The 18656-nt window shown below is 44.0% G+C and overlaps 2 protein-coding genes across 3 annotated transcripts in view; one reads left to right on the top strand and one right to left on the bottom strand.

The window, feature by feature from the left end:
• LOC308581639 (uncharacterized protein C3orf49) overlaps positions 1-14822 on the top strand; it is a 239089-nt gene extending 224267 nt beyond the window's left edge. The window contains exon 6 of the transcript XR_014005134.1: positions 14374-14822. The gene's annotated coding sequence lies outside the window, so the exon portion shown is untranslated. The remainder of the gene's footprint in view (positions 1-14373) is intronic.
• Positions 1-18656, bottom strand: part of PRICKLE2 (prickle planar cell polarity protein 2) — a 252106-nt gene that overhangs the window by 46163 nt on the left and 187287 nt on the right. For both annotated transcript variants that reach the window (XM_081184051.1, XM_081184052.1), the window contains one exon: positions 7289-7402. In XM_081184051.1, the coding sequence (XP_081040177.1) occupies positions 7289-7402 (114 nt within the window). The remainder of the gene's footprint in view (positions 1-7288; positions 7403-18656) is intronic.

Here is an 18656-nt window from a genome sequence, read left to right on the forward strand (position 1 = left end):
CTGGAGGGCCAAGGTTCAGGAAGCCTGATCTAGTCCAACCCCCTGCGATGAAGGAATATTAACTAAAGCATCCATGACAGATGGCTGTCCAACCTCTGCTAAAAACGTCCAAGGAAGGAGAGTCCACCACCTCCTGAGGGAGTCCATTCCCCTGTCAGAAAGTTCTTCCTGGTGTTTAGTTGGAATAACTTTTCTTGTAACTTAAAACCACTGTTGTTTTGAGTCCTGCCCTCCAAAGCAGGAGAAAACAAGCTTGCTCCATCTTCCACGTGACAGCCCTTAAGATATTTGACGATGGTTATCATATCTCCTCTCAAGTCTCCTCTTCTGCAGGCTAAACATGCCCATCTCCTTCAACCGTTCCTCATATGGCTTGGTTTCCAGACCCTGGATCATCTTGCACAAGTTCCAGCTTGTCAACATCCTTCTGGTGCCCAGAACTGGACACAGTATTTCAGGTGTGGTCTGACCAAGGCAGAATAGAGCGGTACTATAACTTCCCTCAATCTGGACACTATACTTTTGTTGATGCAGCCTAGAATAGCATTGCTTTGTTTGCTGCTGCATCACACTGTTGACTCATGGCCCAATATGCTAAAAGATGTGCATCTGTCCATAGCTTGCTGCGAGTCACTGGTGGTCGATAGCCATGCTCTTTTGTACAAACATACGAAATAAAGTTGAACCATGTGTTTTGGAAAGCATCTCTTGATTTGTTTATTCCTTGTTCACCTAGTTTTCCAGTCAGTTTGTCCAACAGTGCCACGCCCCAGATTTGATTCAGCCACATTTCAGATAACATTCAAGTTACTGGCAACATCAAGCAAGCAGCTGTTATTAACTGTAATATAAGCTTTTTAGATGATAATTCTTCATAATCTTCAAATATAGATAATAAAGCAACGCTGAGGTCGAGCTGTACCTGTTGTTTAGTTTTCATACTCATTTCACAAAAAAAGTTATCCCAAAATATACAAAGTTTTTGACAAGTCCACCACATGTGGAAAAATGAAATTACATTTTAAGTTTCTCCAGCCAGTTGTTGGGAGAGTGCAATTGATTTTATTGAGTAGTACAGGATGCAAATACCATCTATGAGTTAGCTCTTGTGCGTTTCCCCTAAGTTTAGCTGAATAAAATTGAAAAGGGAATTTCTGCCAGATTCTGTTCCAGGAAGGCTCGTTTAGAGTATCATTCAAATCTCTCTCCCAGTGGAGATTGAGAGCATTTAAAGGTTTGTAAGAAAAATTGGTTAATGAGCTGTAAATTAAAGAAATGATACCCTTGCCCAATGGATCAGCAGAATAAATTATATTTTCCAGGGGAGTTAAAGACCGGGTTGCCTGGGTTGTGATGTTTGTTTGGGAGATAAAATGTAAGACTTGTATATATGAACCCAAGAGTAAGCTGTGTTTTCCAAAGCCTGCTGGATCTCTATTCCTGTCATATGCTTTCTGTTCTTATAGAAGTCTCTGATCCTGCTTCTCAATTTTTGTATTCCTGTATTCTATCTGGATTAAAGAAGCCAGAGTGGACAATCAAAAGATTATAGGTGAGGTAAAGGTAAAGGGACCCATGACCATTAGGTCCAGTTGTGACCGACTCTGGGGTTGCGGCGCTCATCTTGCTTTATTGGCCGAGGGAGCCGGCGTACAGCATCCGGGTCATGTGGCCAGCATGACTAAGCCTCTTCTGGCGAACCAGAGCAGCGCACGGAAACACCATTTACCTTCCCGCCGGAGTGGTACCTATTTATCTACTTTCACTTTGACGTACTTTCGAATTGCTAGGTTGGCAGGAGCAGGGACCAAGCAACGGGAGCTCACCTCGTTGCAGGGATTCGAACCGCTGACCCTCTGATCAGCAAGTCCTAGGCTCTGTGGCTTAACCCACAGCGCCACCCGCGTCCCATAGGTGAGGTATGAGGAGCTAATTTGCTGCACTAGTTATGCCAGACCTGTAAATTAGCTGTTAAAAATTATAAGCAGGGGTAGAAAGAGAGCTACACCTGCTCCAGCCAGGACTTTTCTTCTAGAAAAATACCAAAGACATTAATACGGTTAAGGATTAATATACTAATGGGAAGAGAACATTTATAAATTCAGACTGGAGATAAAAAATTCATTTCCTAAACAGTGTAAAATTCTGGCAAGCTGTCCCAAGAACAATTGTGGGGATGGATCTCTTAACTGATTCCCGTGAAGAGATAGAAAGATTTTAAAGGACTTATTTTAAAGGGCTTATTCTTTTTTGTTCAATCAAGTGCTTCTGAGTTCTACAGAACTTCTACAGAAGCAAATCTCTGCACAAAAGGAATACAGATATTCTGTAAGTATCCCTCTCCCAAAGGAATCAAGCATCTTTCTTTCTAGAGAATTTGGAAATTCTTGCGTCGTTATGGGCCACTGTGTTCTAGAAATGCTTTCTCTTCTATCTTTCCTCTGGGCATTAGATGGTATGAACTTTTCTCTCTCTCGCAGAAGCTCAGTAAAGGAGGCTTGGGTCAGGCACTGGATTGCGTCATGCTCTGGATTGTGGACGCATTGTGCTCTTGGGGTTTCAAAAAGCTTTTGATAAATGTCCCTCATCAAAAACCCCTGAACATGAGATAAGAGGAAGAGATTGTGAAGAGCTCCAAAAATATCTGTCCAAGGTGGCATGAACATGCCAAATACAACTCAATGTAAACTCAGCACATTGAGTCAAAAAATCCTAACTTTGGGCAGCCTGAGATGGCAGTGACTGGCCAGGAACTGGATCAGTTAGTTTTTTGAAATATGAAGTGGTATATAAATGCTTTTAAATAAACAAACAAGTAAATCTTGGGGGCATAGTGAATAGCTCAATTAAACATTGATCCAGGATATGCCAGCCCTGAAAAAGGCAAATCCCATTTTAGGAAAGGGATAAAATATAAACCTGACAATATAATAATGGCATTATAAAAAATATATCATCAAACAGGACTCTCTCCTTAAATGATCACCTTATTTCAGAGCAGGAATAAATTATTTCCCCAGTTAAATATTATGGACCAGCTAAAGTGATGCTCCTAACATGAGTCCAGGCCTGTAGACTCACACAAAGCAAAGATATGAAAATAAAGAATAATTAAAGGGCAGAATTACCCAAAGGGAAGGGGGAACCCAGCCATGCCCCCTAACCAGGGAGCTTGGGATGAAGGCCAACCTGGCGCCCCACAGATATTTTGGAGCAAAACTTCTATCAGCCCCAGCCAGCACTGCCCTGGGGGTCACCAGCTTGGAGAAAACTGCTCTCAAGCACGACCAGGGACTGGGATTGAGCACACATTTGCAGCACTGCAAGGCATTCATTTCAGAAGTGTATAAACACCACAAAAGGGACATGAAGCCAACAGCCCCCTACTGCTATTGCCCCAACCTAGAAGCTGCACATAACCATTGTGATCAGTAGTCATTGATCAACATCCTGTTATCAATTTATCTGAAGTCATCTTCAGCTAGTGGCCATTGTGACATCTTGCAGCAGTGAATTCCATGAATTAAGTATGGATTGTATGGAGAAATACTTCCCTTTGTTCTCCTTGAGGCTCCAGCCAGTCACTTTTGGATGAGGGAGTAAAGCTTCTCTCTATCTGCTTTCTTCACACCCTGCCTAATTTTATAGCCACCCCTTTCTATATTGGGAGACCCGCCTGTCTCTGGACTCATTTGTAGTTGGCAGCTTTTGAGACTATTGATGAGTTAAAACTCAATTCCAAGAGTATTTATCGCCTTGGAACATCTTTGCTTGAACTTCAGTCTCCATCCCTGGGCCTTAGTCTAGACTCCAATTCTACAGTGGGAGGATCTTACTTTAAGGGAGGTATTTAATGTCTTTTGAGTCTCTTCCAGCAGCAGGATTTTACAATTCTGTTAACAGCTTTTTGAAACGAAAACAAACATGTCTCAGCTTCACAGCATAGTACATTTGATAGGCTACCAGAAGTTTGTTTTTTTGATTTTTTTTAACCTCACACGCTCATGGTACTAGCGAACATTAGCAGCTAACTATAACACAGCCAGGGCAACCCAACACACTGACAAAGTTATGGGAAGTTCAAGAAGAGTACCATGAATCAAGTCCATTTGCAAACACAGGCATTAACACAATCCGGATTTGCAATACTGTAATATGCAAAAAATAATTATATAAATACAACAATGGAATAATTGGTCCTTTGGATCACAGGCGGTTTTCATTTTGTCAAGCCAAGTGAGGACTGGGTTTTGAGAGAAATCATCTCTCCACTCCATTTCCAATCTCTTCAGAACCTTCACAGAAGCTAAAATTACCCCCTGACAAGAAAAACTATGTCTCACCACACAACAAGAGTGTTACATTGTGGCCTACTAATTGTTATTATTATTATTTAGTGAATTTGTATACTGCCCTTCATCCAAAGATCACAGGGTGATTTACAATATAAAAAGAGACACAAAATATGTAACAAAAAATCAAAATCAAATCAATGACTCCCCTCCCACAAATACATTTAAAAGGCCATAGAATGTTTAATCAGCCAAAGGCCTGGTTATAGAGGAAAGTTATGGTACCTAAAGGTATGTATCAAAGGTGCCAGGCAAGCCTTCCTGGGGAGAGCATTAGAGAAACAGGGAGCCATCACAAAAAAGGCCCAGTCTCGTGTTGCTACCCTCTGGGCCTCTTGCAGAGGAGGCATATGGAGAAAGTTCTCAGATGATGATCACAGAGTCCAGGTCAGATCATATGGGGAGAGGCGGTACAGCATCAAACATTAAAAACTTCCCTAAACAGGGCCACCTTCAGTTGTCTTTTAAAAGTAAAATAGTTGCTTATTGACTTGACATCTGCTGGGAGGGCATTCCATAGGGCAGGTGCCACTACCAAAAAGTCCTCTGTCTGGTTCCTTGTAACCTCACTTCTCGCAGTGAGGGAACCGCCAGAAGGCTCTCACTGGACCTCAGTGTCCAGGCTGAACAATGGGGGTGGAGAAGCTCCTTCAGGTATACTGGGCTGAGGCCGTTTAGGGCTTTAAAGGTCAGCACTAATACTTTGAATTGTGCTTGGAAACATACTGGGAGCCAATGAATATCTTTCAGGACCGGTGTTCTATGGTCTCGGCGGCCACTCCCAGTCACCAGTCTAACTGCCACATTCTGGATTAATTGAAGTTTCCGAGTCACCTTCAAAGGTAGCCCCACGTAGAGCGCATTGCAGTAGTCCAAGCAGGAGATAACTAGAGCATGCACCACTCTGGCAAGACAGTCTGCAGGCAGGTAGGGTCTCAGGCTGCGTACCAGATGGAGCTGGTAGACAGCTGCCCTGGACACAGAATTAACCTGCACCTCCATGGACAGCTGTGAGTCCAAAGATTTAAAGCAGCCTTCCCCAACTTTGTGCCCTCCAGCTGTTTTGAACTTCAACTCCTATTATCTCTAATCAGCTGGTGCTGATGGGAGGGCACCAGGTTGAAAGGCAGATTTGGGGACTGAGCTTTCTCTATGGCTGTCCATTCTCTTGCATGCGATTTAGTAATCATCTGAAAACCACTTAAGGTGCTGCTAGTATTCTTAACAAGGATAAGCTAAGTCAGTCTTCCAAACAATGCTCAACTGGAGCAAAGTGAGTAGAGACTTCTGGGGTGTCTAAGTATCAGGAAGCAGTGTGGGGTTTTTTGTCTGGCTTTGGAAGTTTTTGGTATGGATGTAAGGCCCCGTCCTATGGCTTTAGTTAACTCAAAATACCGTATATTTCACTCTATAAGACGCACCAGACCACAAGACGCGCCTAGTTTTTGGAGGAGGAAAACAAGAAAAAAAATACCGGTATTCTGAATCTCAGAAGCCAGAACATCAAGAGGGATCGCTGCGCAGTGAAAGCAGCAATCCCTCTTGCTGTTCTGGCTTCTGGGATAGCTGCGCAGCCTGCATTCGCTCCATAAGACGCACACACATTTCCCCTTACTTTTTAGGAGGGAAAAAGTGAGTCTTATAGAGCAAAAAATACGGTATGCTGAACACAGCTCCCCATGTCCTTTTCCAGTGGAGAGGAAGAGCTGTGAGTTTTAAATACTCTTCTGTGAAGCAGTAAATGTTGTGGCCAGGGCAGCAGTTGCTTGCTATGGAATCCAAAGGGGGGGGGGAATCAATCCCTAAGAGGGGCACAACATAAAATGCAGAAGTAGAAGTATTTTTTCAGGACAGCAGGAGAGGAGGAAAGGGTTAAATTCCCCACTGGTGCATTTGCAATTTTTTAAAAAAACCCTGTTATGTTAGATGCAAATATGCATTTCATGCCTTATGTAGCTTAGTAAGTCAGTGGTTAACAACCTGGTGCCCTCTGGATAATTTTTTTGACCACAACTCCCATCAGCCCCAGCCAGCATGATCAATGGATAGGGATGGTGAGAGATGCAGCCCAAATCTTCTAGGGGGAACCAGGTTGACAACGGCGGAGCAAGTGGCTCCTCACAGTGGCAAGTTGCAGATGTGGTGCAAGCAACCCATTTGAATGTGTCCCAAAGACAACATTTAAAATTTTACTTTTTGCTATCATATATAACCTCACAGTCAGATACAATAAAAAAGCCTGCATGTTTCAGTTCTTCAATTCAATACAAAAGCAGAAAACTTAATATTTTAGCAACCGCATGAGAAATATATGCTCTTTTATCTAGTAGTATTTTAACCTACAGCAGCAACAATTCCGCACAGAGAAGTGTTTATTGTACCTATAGTTACAATTTAAGAGTATGCCATTTACACTGAGAGCCAGGCCAGTTTATCTGTGAGTCTGAGCCCAAACGGTTTCATTATTTTTATGTATAAAAAAACTATCAACATCTCTCACCACAAAATATGTGTTTTCCAGGAAAATAAAAGTTGGAAACTGCAATTCTCAGTCAAAGCAAAAGCATGAAATATTGGAGAGATAAACGTAAGTAATAGGACATCTAGACTCTAAATAGGCATTGCATAAATATGCATTTCTAGATAAAATATGAGGACTGTTTCCCTTTCTATTCTACTGAGAACAAGTACAGAGGGCAGGGTCTCTGCCAAGTAATTCATCAGCCAGCACTGAGAGTGGTAGGGAGGGGGCAAAGTGAGGAAAACATTTTTAAAAACCCAGAGAGCTTTTGCAAAACAATCCTTTAACAAATCCTTTGCCAGAGACTTGGTTAACTGGCTAATTGCTGCACGCAACAGCGACATCAGAAAGATGGCCCTGTCTCCTGCGGTGTGCACTAAGCCAATGTTTCCCCAATTATTTCTAAATGACTCACCTCATTGTCGTGTGGCGGCAGCTGGTGAAGGAGCTGTTTGATACGGGCTTTCTCCCCTGGGCTGTTCACGTAGGGCACTTTGTCTTCTGGGAGGCAGCTGTAGTACTGATGAACCTATAGGTTAGAGAAAGGGGGACTGCAGTACAATGTCTTGGCTTCGTTTTTGTTTTTGTTTTTGTTTTGCTTTCGACTGACAAGACACAGAGAATCAAACGCTCTGAGCAGCGGCACTCGAGATTACCAAAGACCTGCAGCTATTTAAAAAAAAACCCAAAACAAAACAGAAAAGCAACAAACTTTCCTTAGGACAAAGGCAAATGCTCTTTATCTGACAGAAACCGAAATTTGTTTGGAAGAGGGTCAAAGCAAGAGCGAGGGCGGAGGGCGAGGGGAGAGCAGTCTGTTTTCGGTCTAAAGCTAACCCGCCAAGGTCGTACTTTACCGTTTTCTCTGTCACTCTCCAGAATGTAAGCATGTTTCCCTTGGCTAGGAGGATCTGTCAGCACCTGCCTTTGTGAGCGTAGGTTAAGACGCTCCCCCTTGGCATCCAATCTATGACTGGGTAACTGAGCCTCCACCTACACTCCAGCCCCCAAGGCCTTTTCTGTAACAATTTGTGAAAATAATCAGCAGATAAAATCTGTCGGAAGGCTGGGTTCTCCCTTTAAGTCTCAGAGTGTGTAATTAAAAACAAACATGAAGAGTGCAGCACAAGGTGCAGTGCAACAAGGCCAGGTCCCAAGAGAACCCATTTCTCGTACGTGCGTTGATGATGGGCACACACTTCCGCTGCAGCTATAGGCCTAACAAAGCAGCCTAGTTCTTCCCGGAGACCAGCTACAGCGCAGCATCACCTTCTGTGATCATTCCGATGCGATGCTTGTAAGGCGGAAACAGCGAGCGGCAAGTAACGCCGAGTACAAACAGCCCTGTCTACTTGATCTGAGGGAACATGGTTCAGAATGTGGAAGCTGGGGATTGCTCTCCACCTTCTTTTCCGGATCATGCCACACTCAGAGGAGCTCAACTGACGTCCAACGGAAAATCCTGTCACTCAAACAACCCAATGGCTTGCCTCAAAGGTTCTGTGCCAGGTTGCCCCTTCTGAAACTTAACAACCGGCTGGCAGGACATCTTCCCTGCCGTGTGTGTGTGTGGCAAGAATGTGACACCATTTTGGAGGTATCGTATCCTCAGAAACACAAGCACCACCATCACGTCCCATGACAACGCTGGAGGAATGGTGCGATTTGTACAGCCTCTTCAACTGTGCCGATTCCAATGGGCAGCAGCTCTTTGGGGTGTAAGACAGTGATTTTTCACATCATTTGCTATTATGTTCCTTTAATTAATTGGGGGTGCCAGAGAAAGAACCTGGGACTGTCTGCGTGCAAGCCACGGTCTCTACCACGAAGCTATGGTCCCTCCTAGCAAGGGGCTCATCATTGCCACATTGAGAGTCTCCACGCCTGCACCAGGAATGTTCTAGCCCAAAGCACCTCAGAAAACGCTTCATTGTCCTATGAGCCTCCCTTTGCTCGTAAAGCCATCAGAAGAAGGCCTGCTCTCTAAACGCCAGCACTGGGTGATGTGAAGCCAGCGGGAATGAGAGGCATGGCATTTCGACAAAGGGGCCCTTGGTGCAATAGTCCCTCCCTAGAGGGGCTTGCTTGGGTGTTAGGAGGTAATGCTGCTCCAGCAAACATTTGTGAATGTCCATTTCATTCCGGTCTTAAATGATGCTTTATTGCAATCCTCTGCTATGAACTTGTAATTGTTATTTATGTTGGGGTTTAAAGAACAACAACTTTTAATTGGCAGTTTTTATATAGAAGACATCTGATTGCTTTTTAAGTGTTGTTGCCTGTTGAGGGCCTTTTTTGTTTTTGAGTGTGCAGTGGGATATAATTTAAGTAAATTAATCAAAACAAACCTCACAGGGATGTGAATAGTATGTATGGGATCACAACAATCCTTGCACTAAGCAGTTCTAAGCAAATGTGTATGGCAGGGGTCTGCAACCTTTAAGACAAAAAGAGCCACTTGGACCCGTTTCTGAAGGAAAAAAAACTGGGAGCCGCAAAACCATTGCGACATTTAAAACAAATATATCTCTGGAGCCGCAATCTGACAGCGGGCGGGAAGGTGACATGGGGACGGTGCGTGACTAACGCACGCACCGCCCCCATGCGACGTCACAGCCAGTACAGCGCCCGCCACAGTGGGGAGTGTCGGGGCGCACAATGCGCCTCCTCCCCTCGCTAGTATCCGCCCGGAGCCGCGGCAAAGGTGTAAAAGAGCCACATGCGGCTCCGGAGCCACGGGTTGCAGACCCCTGGTGTATGGGAATGGGATGAGGCTGTAACGTGCTCTTTCCCTACCATCTTAGATTTTAACCGGGGGGAAGTAGAAATTAGGTTTCTCAGAACTATCACTCCAACACAGTAACAGGAAGGAGAGACAGCTCATACTACAGGATAGCTCTCCATCATCTACGCCAGCCTGAAAACAGCCACATAATGCACTCACATTGAAGCTACAGCGTTTATTTTACATGCCCAACCCCATTACATCATTTGCATGCATCACAGAAAGAGATGCTTTGAATGAAGCCCAGAACTGCAGAGAAAGTTTATGCAACGAATCCACGACTATGCCCCCACTCTATATTATGAGCAACCAATTTGTTCAGCCAAGGAATCTCCAACCAGAAGTCTTAAAAGCCACCAACTAAATGGTTACAAGTAAAATCTCAGCACCACTTACTTTGCATTTATAGCGCATCCTTCACCTGGTCCCTGAACATGCAGTTCATTAAGCTGAACACGAAGGAAGGCGATACAACCAAGTTAGGGAAGACTAACCGAACCAAAGCTTGCCTGAGCAGCCTGTAACTTGGGTGGTTGAAATCTCAAGCCAGGTCTCCGATTACTCCTTTTCTCCACCACAATCATCAGTTGATTTCTGAATGTCTGCATTTAACAATCAAATGCCCCTGTCGATCGCTAACTGCCTCTGTGCTCTGTAGATACAGCACTGCTGATTTTCTGCTATTGAGCATCCGTGCCCAGGACGCCCTTGAAACTGTGTGAATCCACAAGTAATTTATTCTTGACTGGCTGCCAAATTATGTCACGCTTGTCCCCAAGGTAATAAGCTGTAAAGACCCAGAGCACAGAAAGGAGGAGATAATAAGTCTAAATGGCAATCAGTTTATCGTGTTCGTAGATATTTGTTTTCTGGCCATGGCACAGGAAAAACCAGAGCACAACGCTTTCAAACATTTCCTCTGGGAAGTCTTCCATTTCATGTCAGGAGGTCTGTCGGAGCTATCTCCCATCAGATTAAAGAAATAGCTCTGCAGGGATGGGCAAATGACTTTGGGAAACTAAAACCAACCCAAAACTGAGACAGCAGGTCCTGACCTGCACCTCGTCACCTGAAACGAACCAGGGACTGTTAAGGAGATTTGGATCAGATCCAAGAAAGACGCCATTCAGGTAAACCCCAAAGAAAGCGCCGACTCCTTCGGATTCTGCCCGGGTGATTTCAACTCCTTGCTCTGCAGGCAAATCGTGAATGTCATCATTAAGTGGATTTTCAGAAGCTTTTGCTTTTACCATCCTTCAAAATCAATGCATGTTCTCCTTGGGCTGTAAAACTGGGCACCAGCCAAGAGAGAATCCCAGAGCACGTCCACCTCAATTGCTCCCACAGGTGATACGTCACCTTCGGCATTCAGTATCATCACCTAGAAAGTATGGGCGCATTTCACCACCTGCCCACTGCACTTCCACTTCCAAAATGCTTTTAAATCCTTGATGCTTCTCTCAGTGATATTAATGCCCGCTAACCCTTTTCATCTCCTTTCTTTACCACCTGCTTGTCTTAACAGTGGATTATAAAGAAAAACATGTACAGAATAATCTTTTAAATAGATTAAAACTGGCCAAACAGCTCCAGGCTGAATAGAGCAAAATGTACTGCTTAATTCAAGCAGGCTTTTAATTTGTTCTGTTTACAGCCAAAGACCAACGAGATAAACAGTTGTCCCTGAGCACTAGACTCTTCTGGTACCTGCCCTCTAGGCTAGACTATACCTGAAAACAGAATAGGGGTTCTCAACCCCAATCCAGCCAGCTAGTCCTGAAGGGGCAGCATGACTCGTGGTATCAAAAACAAATGGTGCAGGTACACAAGGCCACAAAGGAAGCCTTGGTTATAAACCTATCATAAACCTTACTGAGAGGCAGTAGATAGGCAGTCTGGTGCAGCGGTTAGAGTGTCAGACTAGGGCCTGAAAAGCCAGGGTTTGCGTAAATAAACTCTCAGGTTCTATTCCTAAATGCAATTGGAAGAAAGCACTGTTGAAATCAGTGAAAGGGGGGGCGGCGGGAATACTCAGGACTGGAGGACAAGATTTTCTGTGCCTCACATAGTGTTCCTATTACAGGACACACTTAGTACCAGTGTCTCATTACAAAACATGTTTGCTGGATAGGATGCTACGTTGGCACAATGCGGTAGGCTGCGTCACAGCAACGGCTTACGAGGAAGGCGGCAGCCTAGTGGGACGTGTCTAGAGGGGACTCGGAAGGAAGATGGATTTGCCTGATGCTCCCATTCTGCTCAGTCTGAAATTCATTCAAGTTTGTGGAAGGAGGATTTCAACATCTGACAGCAATTCCGTTTCAAAGCACAGAAGGCTGACAAGATGGAATTGTGGGGGAGCAGAGAAAGCAAGCCTAGGAAATAAATGGTTCCTCAGGGCCAAAGTACACACAATGTTAAATTTGTCTTTGTGTATGTAACAAGCAGGTTTTTTTAAAAAAATAAATAAATATGCAAATTGCATCAGCTGTGGGAGGGGGGAGCAGCTGATAACTAATGGGATCAGAGCAGGAGTAGATGAGGAAATTAACCCTTTCTCCCCCAGCTGCAGGAGTATTTCCTTTGGGGTGGGGGTACATCCCACTGGCACCACAGTTAGCTTAGTCCCTGGACAGAAGATAGTCTGTCCTGAAACAGCTTATACCAAAGGCTGCAACCTCATCCAGTTCAGTTAAATGACATGAGAGCCATTCATCCAGAGGGCCTCTCTCCTACCAGTGTTTAAACTCAAGTTTATTCGCCTTTATCCAGCCCACAACTGCAGACAGACACAGGAGCTCGGAATATTTTGTTTCCACTTTTAGTTAACCACAGTTTGCGGTGCTGTTCACACCTGGAATTTTGATTGACACTAAATAATGGTTAGTTCCAACGAGTCAGCCTCCTAACCATGTTCTTCGAAGCTGACTTATTTGAAGTTAACTACAGACTGGTTACTACAATGTGGTGAATCAAAAGCAAAAAGCTGTGTGGGAAGAGAAGAAACTGAGGCTCTCTACAGCTTGTGCACCTCACTCTAAACCATGGCTTAGAGCAGGGGTCAGCAAACTTTTTCAGCTGGTCCACTGTCCCTCAGACCTTGTGGGGGGCCGGACTAGGTTTTGAAAAAAAATAAAAATGAACGAATTCCTATGCCCCACAAATAACCCAGAGATGCATTTTAAATAAAATGACATATTCTACTAATGTAAAAACACCAGGCAGGCCCCACAAATAACCCAGAGATGCATTTTAAATAAAAGGACACATTCTATTCATGTAAAAAAACCACTAATTCCCGGACTGTCCGTGGACCGGATTTAGAAGGCGATTGGGCCAGATCCGGCCCCCGGCCCTTAGTTTGCCTACCCATGCTCTAAACCACGGCTTAGAGTGACATGTGAACACAGTCACAATGTACCCATCTAGTTCAGAACTGCCTACACTGACTAGCACCACCTCTCCAGGGCCTTTTACATCACCTGCTAACTGACCCCTTGAACTTGAGATGCCAGGGGGTTAAAGTTGGAATCTTTTGCATGCACTCTACCCCTGAGCTAAGGCCCTTCCATAACCCATTAAAGCTGGCCACTGTATTTAAAAGTGCCTCTATGATGTAATCCACAATGGTCATCATCAGGTGCAAATACCTAGAGTTAGGTACAGCGACATAATGGGAACACTGGCAAAAATAAAGAGAATTGCTAAAGCAGGTCTAGTCTTGCATCAAATAAGATCTTGGGAGAATATTTCACAAACAAGGCATTTCATAGACCAGTCACACGCGGCAAAGCAAGCTCCGCTCCCCTGCCCCAAATATTATTGATCTCTCAATCTTTTTCCAAATATGAATTTCTCATTTTTTTCTATAAAGAAGGGCAGTTGAAATAACGTGACGTAACACAGAGACATCGCCGGCAAGAAGGTAATAAGTATGTTGGAAATTAACAGTTCCTTCAAGCGTAAAGAAAGAAAAAGTGTGGGGGGGGGGAGCCTTGTAAAATGAAACAAGAGGAAGATTCTCTTTCAAGTTCAGCCAACTTTATTCAAAGGAATCGAGGGAAATAATTGCATTAGCCCACAATACATTCAAGTTCCTCATCAGCCTCATTTAGTATTTCTCTCTGTTCTTTTTCTCCTCCCCTCGAATTTCAAAGTACCTCAGTTTTTAAAGTCATAGCTATACATGTTCCTTAGGGATGACTAAAAATCCTGGGAGGTATTTCTTTAAAGCCTGCAGATACTCTAGGGATTCAGTTATTTCTCTGACAAAAGGCATCTGCCGGCACCAAACTGTAAATAAATTCAATAAATGGACACTCAACTACCTTGACCTAGTATGTCAGGAAAATTCACAGCCTTTTCCTCTCTCCCCCTCTTTTCCACCCTTTGGCTAGGCCTGTTTGCAAAAATGCAAGTGCTTATTGTTTAGATGAAAACTGTCTCTAAACATGCTTCAGCATTTTAAAAGTATTTTCTCTCATGCTGCTCCAGCTGAACAGTTTGCGCATGCAGGCATCCATCTTTGGTTTCAAATCGTCGCAACTTTGTAAGGTTAGGCATTGGAAAAGCTTGGTTTATGGGAGGGGAGGTTGTGGCCATCACCTACCCCTCCCCTTTAAGGGTATTCTGTTAAAGGAATCTGGGGGTCAGTATTCTGGGAGAGTATTCATTTAACCCACAACGCCACCCGTGTCCCTTACCCTGAGGTAAAGGTAAAAGTAAAGGGACCCCTGACCATTAGGTCCAGTCGTGACCGACTGTGGGGTTGCGGCGCTCATCTCGCTTTATTGGCCGAGGGAGCCGGCGTACAGCTTCCGGGTCATGTGGCCAGCATGACTAAGCCGCTTCTGGCGAAGCAGAGCAGCACACGGAAATGCCGTTTACCTTCCTGCCAGAGCGGTACCTATTTATCTACTTGCACTTTGACGTGCTTTCGAACTGCTAGGTTGGCAGGAGCAGGGACCGAACAACGGGAGCTCACCCCGTTGCAGGGATTTGAACCACCAACCTTCTGATCGGCAAGCCCTAGGCTCTGTGGTTTAACCCACAGCACCACCCGTGTCCCTTAACCCGAGGTATCACTGTATAATTAAGATGTACAAAGAACCGTCATGAAATGTTGGGTGGGAAGCCAAAAAGAATTACTGTATAAGAACGAAAAATGATAAGAGTTTGTAACGCAAAACCTATAAATAAAATATTTTTTTAAAAAAAGAACTGAATTTGTTCAGAGCTTTCTCACAACTAAAGGAGGGTCCCGTCCCGTCCCGTCCCCCCCCCCCCCCGACATGGTAAGTTGCCAGAGGGTTGTCCATTTTGCAGATATGTAGGTTTCTGCCCTGGGTAAAGAATGTGACGCCTCTGTTCGCTCACCCATGAAGCGGCGCTGCCTTTACTTTCCTGCCTCCCCAGCAAGCTGCCAAAGGCAGCCTCAAGGAATGTAAATGATATAATTGCATAAATAAATATGGAAATGCGTGACTCCCATTTCCCTCTTTCTCCAGACAAAGGGAGAACTAGAGTTTGCTGGGAGCTTGGAACCCAGGACAGAATGCAGTGAACCTGAAACCTGCTCCCAGACCCAGCAAAGAAAAGACACCCTCAATGATTTCAATTACAGCAATAAAATCATTGCTCTTTAGTGACACATCTAGATGGGCCAGTAATTGACACACATTATCCAAATCTAGACAGGACACAAGTCCAATTATCCGTAATTGCTCACATGAATGGTTGCGTATGTGACACTATTATGCCACTCTCCTGTCTGTTACTAAGGGCAAGAGACAGAGGACTAATGACAACCCCTAAGAGATTGGGAGCTGCCACCTGGGTCCAGGACTGGCTCCTAAAAGCATGTTTATTGTTGTTGTTGTTGTTGAAATATTATACATATATATAATGGGAGAATGCAGAATCAGTTTGTTTAATAGCATGGATAGACTATTTGGCTGCTACAGAGATTGACGCCACTGTTACCTCAATTACTAGAGCAATTACCCTAATAAACAAGAATCAATGTTTCCATTTCACCTCTAAGCATACATACAGAGGGGGAAAGAAGTACATCCCTTCAGAATGTGATGGGCATTAAGCGTTCAAATTACAAAATAATAATAATAATAATAATAATAATAATAATAATAATAATAATAATAATAATAAAATTATTTATACCCCGCCCTTCCCAGCCAGAGCCGGGCTCAGGGCGGCTAACACCAGTAAAAGTTACAGTAGAAACATAATAGGGGGAAAAAACAATTTAAAATACAGGTTAAAATGCTATTTAAAATGCAGCCTCATTTTAAAAGTAGCCCATAGATCACATAAAGGGTGGGAAACATAAGGGTCGGACTGAGTCAAAACCAAAGGCCAGGCGGAACAGCTCTGTTTTGCAGGCCCTGCAGAAAGAAATCAGATCCCGCAGGGCCCTGGTCTCATGAGACAGAGTGTTCCACCAGGCTGGAGCCAGTGCTGAAAAGGCCCTGGCCCTGGTTGAGGCTAATCTGACTTCTTTAGGGCCCGGGACCTCTAGGGTGTTGCTATTTATGTTAAGGAATGAATGCAATAAATGCAATCCCCATGGAAGATTTAGAAGATTTTTTTTGAGGATGTGTCCCACCTTAAACTTTGTAAAAACAGTTATACCTTGGATGTTGAACAGCTGCGTTCTCGAACGTTTTGGCTCCCAAATGCCGCAAACCTGGAAGTGACTGTTCTGGTTTGTGAACTATTTTTGGAAGCCAAAGGTCTGAAGGGGTTTCTGCGGCTTCTGATTGGCTGCAGGAGCTTCCTACAGCCAATCAGAAGCCGCACTTTGGATTCCGAACGTTTTGGAAGTCGAATGGACTTCCGGAACGGATTCCGTTTGACTTTCAAGGTATGACTGTACACACATGGGCGCAAGCTATGGGAGCAAGGTATATAAGTCAAAGTGTGGCCTGCCTGGAAGATTTTTTTTTTAAAAAAATTTTTACTGCTCATCAAAAGCCAATGGGTTAAAGATCCAAAAAGGACAAGTGCATGCCATGACCTCCTCACCAGTATGGTTTTTTAATGGATGCTGGAAAAATATGCAGCCTCATGAGAATTTCAGCTTTCTTTTACAGTACCAAAGGCAGGGAAAGAGCCCTCGGGACTATAGAAGAAACTGTGCAATTGCCAAGCCTGGCGTTTGCTGAAATTTTAATTGTATCTCATATAATTTTGAACAACGGTGTAATTTTAAAACAAGACACACAAAATGGCTGGAGAAAATGTGAGTCATTTTTTTATTATTATTTATTGGCCAGATCTAAATCTTTCTGCAGCACCTTCTATGGATTTATATTCCTGACAGATTACACCCATGGGGAGATAATGTACCAATAATCAAGACATTAAAAACTCCCTGAGATGGCAAAATGTGCTTCTAGGAGCCAGCTTCAGGGCAACATCGTCTTGCAACACTGTCAAACAACAAACATTAACAGACAGGCATTTGTGAAGTGCAACCATTAGCCTATGATTTATCTTTTACATTACATTCAAAGGAGGAGTATAGCAAGCGTCCAAAATGCAAGAAATTTCTCAATGTACACCAGAAGAAAAAAATTGAGAGTGGAGAACGTATGGTGACAGTGTAATCTTTGACAACATGCAAGTTCTAATGCATACCTGCTCTCTATGATATGCATATAAATTTATTAGTTGTTTGTTTCCAACCACAATTGAAAAAGCTGGTTTTGAGCTTTAATGCGCTAATAGAGTTTTGTCCCAATTACTAAAAACATGAGACTATCTTGAACTGAAGGAGCATTCCATCCCATACACCTCTAGGCTTTGAGATCATGGTTGGAAGTTCTGCCCCATCCCTTTGTCATCTGAGGAGAGGTGGCTGGTGAAGAAGAACAGAGTGTCCCCCATGGTGGTGCCCATTCTGAACAAGTCCTACCTAGTGGAAAACTCATACGATCAGCTTGTTCAGGTTTTACAGGAAGTTGGGAGAAGATTTATTTGTTTAAAAGCGAGCTTGAGCCAAGAGATGGCTCCTTGTGGTATTTTATCAGTGTGCTATTGAATGGTTTAGTGTCTGGGGGTTAGGACTTGGTACAGTGGTACCTTGGGTTACAGACGCTTCAGGTTACGGATGCTTCAGGTTACAGACTCCACTAACCCAGAAATAGTACCTCGGGTTAAGAACTTTGCTTCAGGGTGAGAACAGAAATCGTGCAGCGGCAGCACGGCGGCAGCAGGAGGCCCCATTAGCTAAAGTGGTGCTGTATAGTCTTTTTATTACGGTCAGTGACCAGTATCAAGACAAAAACACCAGTTACAAAATTTAAAAGCTCAGAACAAAATAAAATAGCATAAAATCTCATATACATTAAAAAGTAGTTCCAGTTGGTCATTGATCTGTCAGAATGGAACCCTTGTGACCTAGGGATGACCATCCGTTGATATATTATGCTGCTCCTCAGAGCTAGTAATTATATGTTGTATTTTGATTGCTGCTGCACAATATTTGGCCACTTGGTATGATATACAGGGATTCTTATCCAGGGATGCGGATGGCGATGTGGTCTAAACCACTGAGCCTCTTGGGCTTGCCGATCAGAAGGTCGGTGGTTTGAATCCCCCACGACAGGGTGAGCTCCCGTTGCTCTGTCCCAGCTCCTGCCAACCTAGCAGTTCAAAAGCATGCCAGTGCAAGTAGATCAATAGGTACCGCTGTGGCAGGAAAGTAAACAGTGTTTCCATGCGCTCTGGTTTCCGTCATGGTGTTCTGTTGCGTCAGAAGTGGTTTCGTCATGCTGGCCACAGGACCCGGGAAGCTGTCTGTGGACAAACACCAGCTCCCTCGGCCTGAAAGCAAGATGAGCGCCACAACCCCATAGTCGCCTTTGACCGGACTTAACCATCCAGGGGACCTTTACCTTTACTTTTACTTTATCTAGGAGCAGCAGAGTGGCAAGAAACTGTTCAAAACTCCTAGTATATTTCTGGAGTATAGGCA

Source organism: Podarcis bocagei, assembly GCF_964188305.1.
Source record: "Podarcis bocagei genome assembly, chromosome: 2".
Taxonomy (NCBI): Eukaryota; Metazoa; Chordata; class Lepidosauria; order Squamata; family Lacertidae; genus Podarcis; species Podarcis bocagei.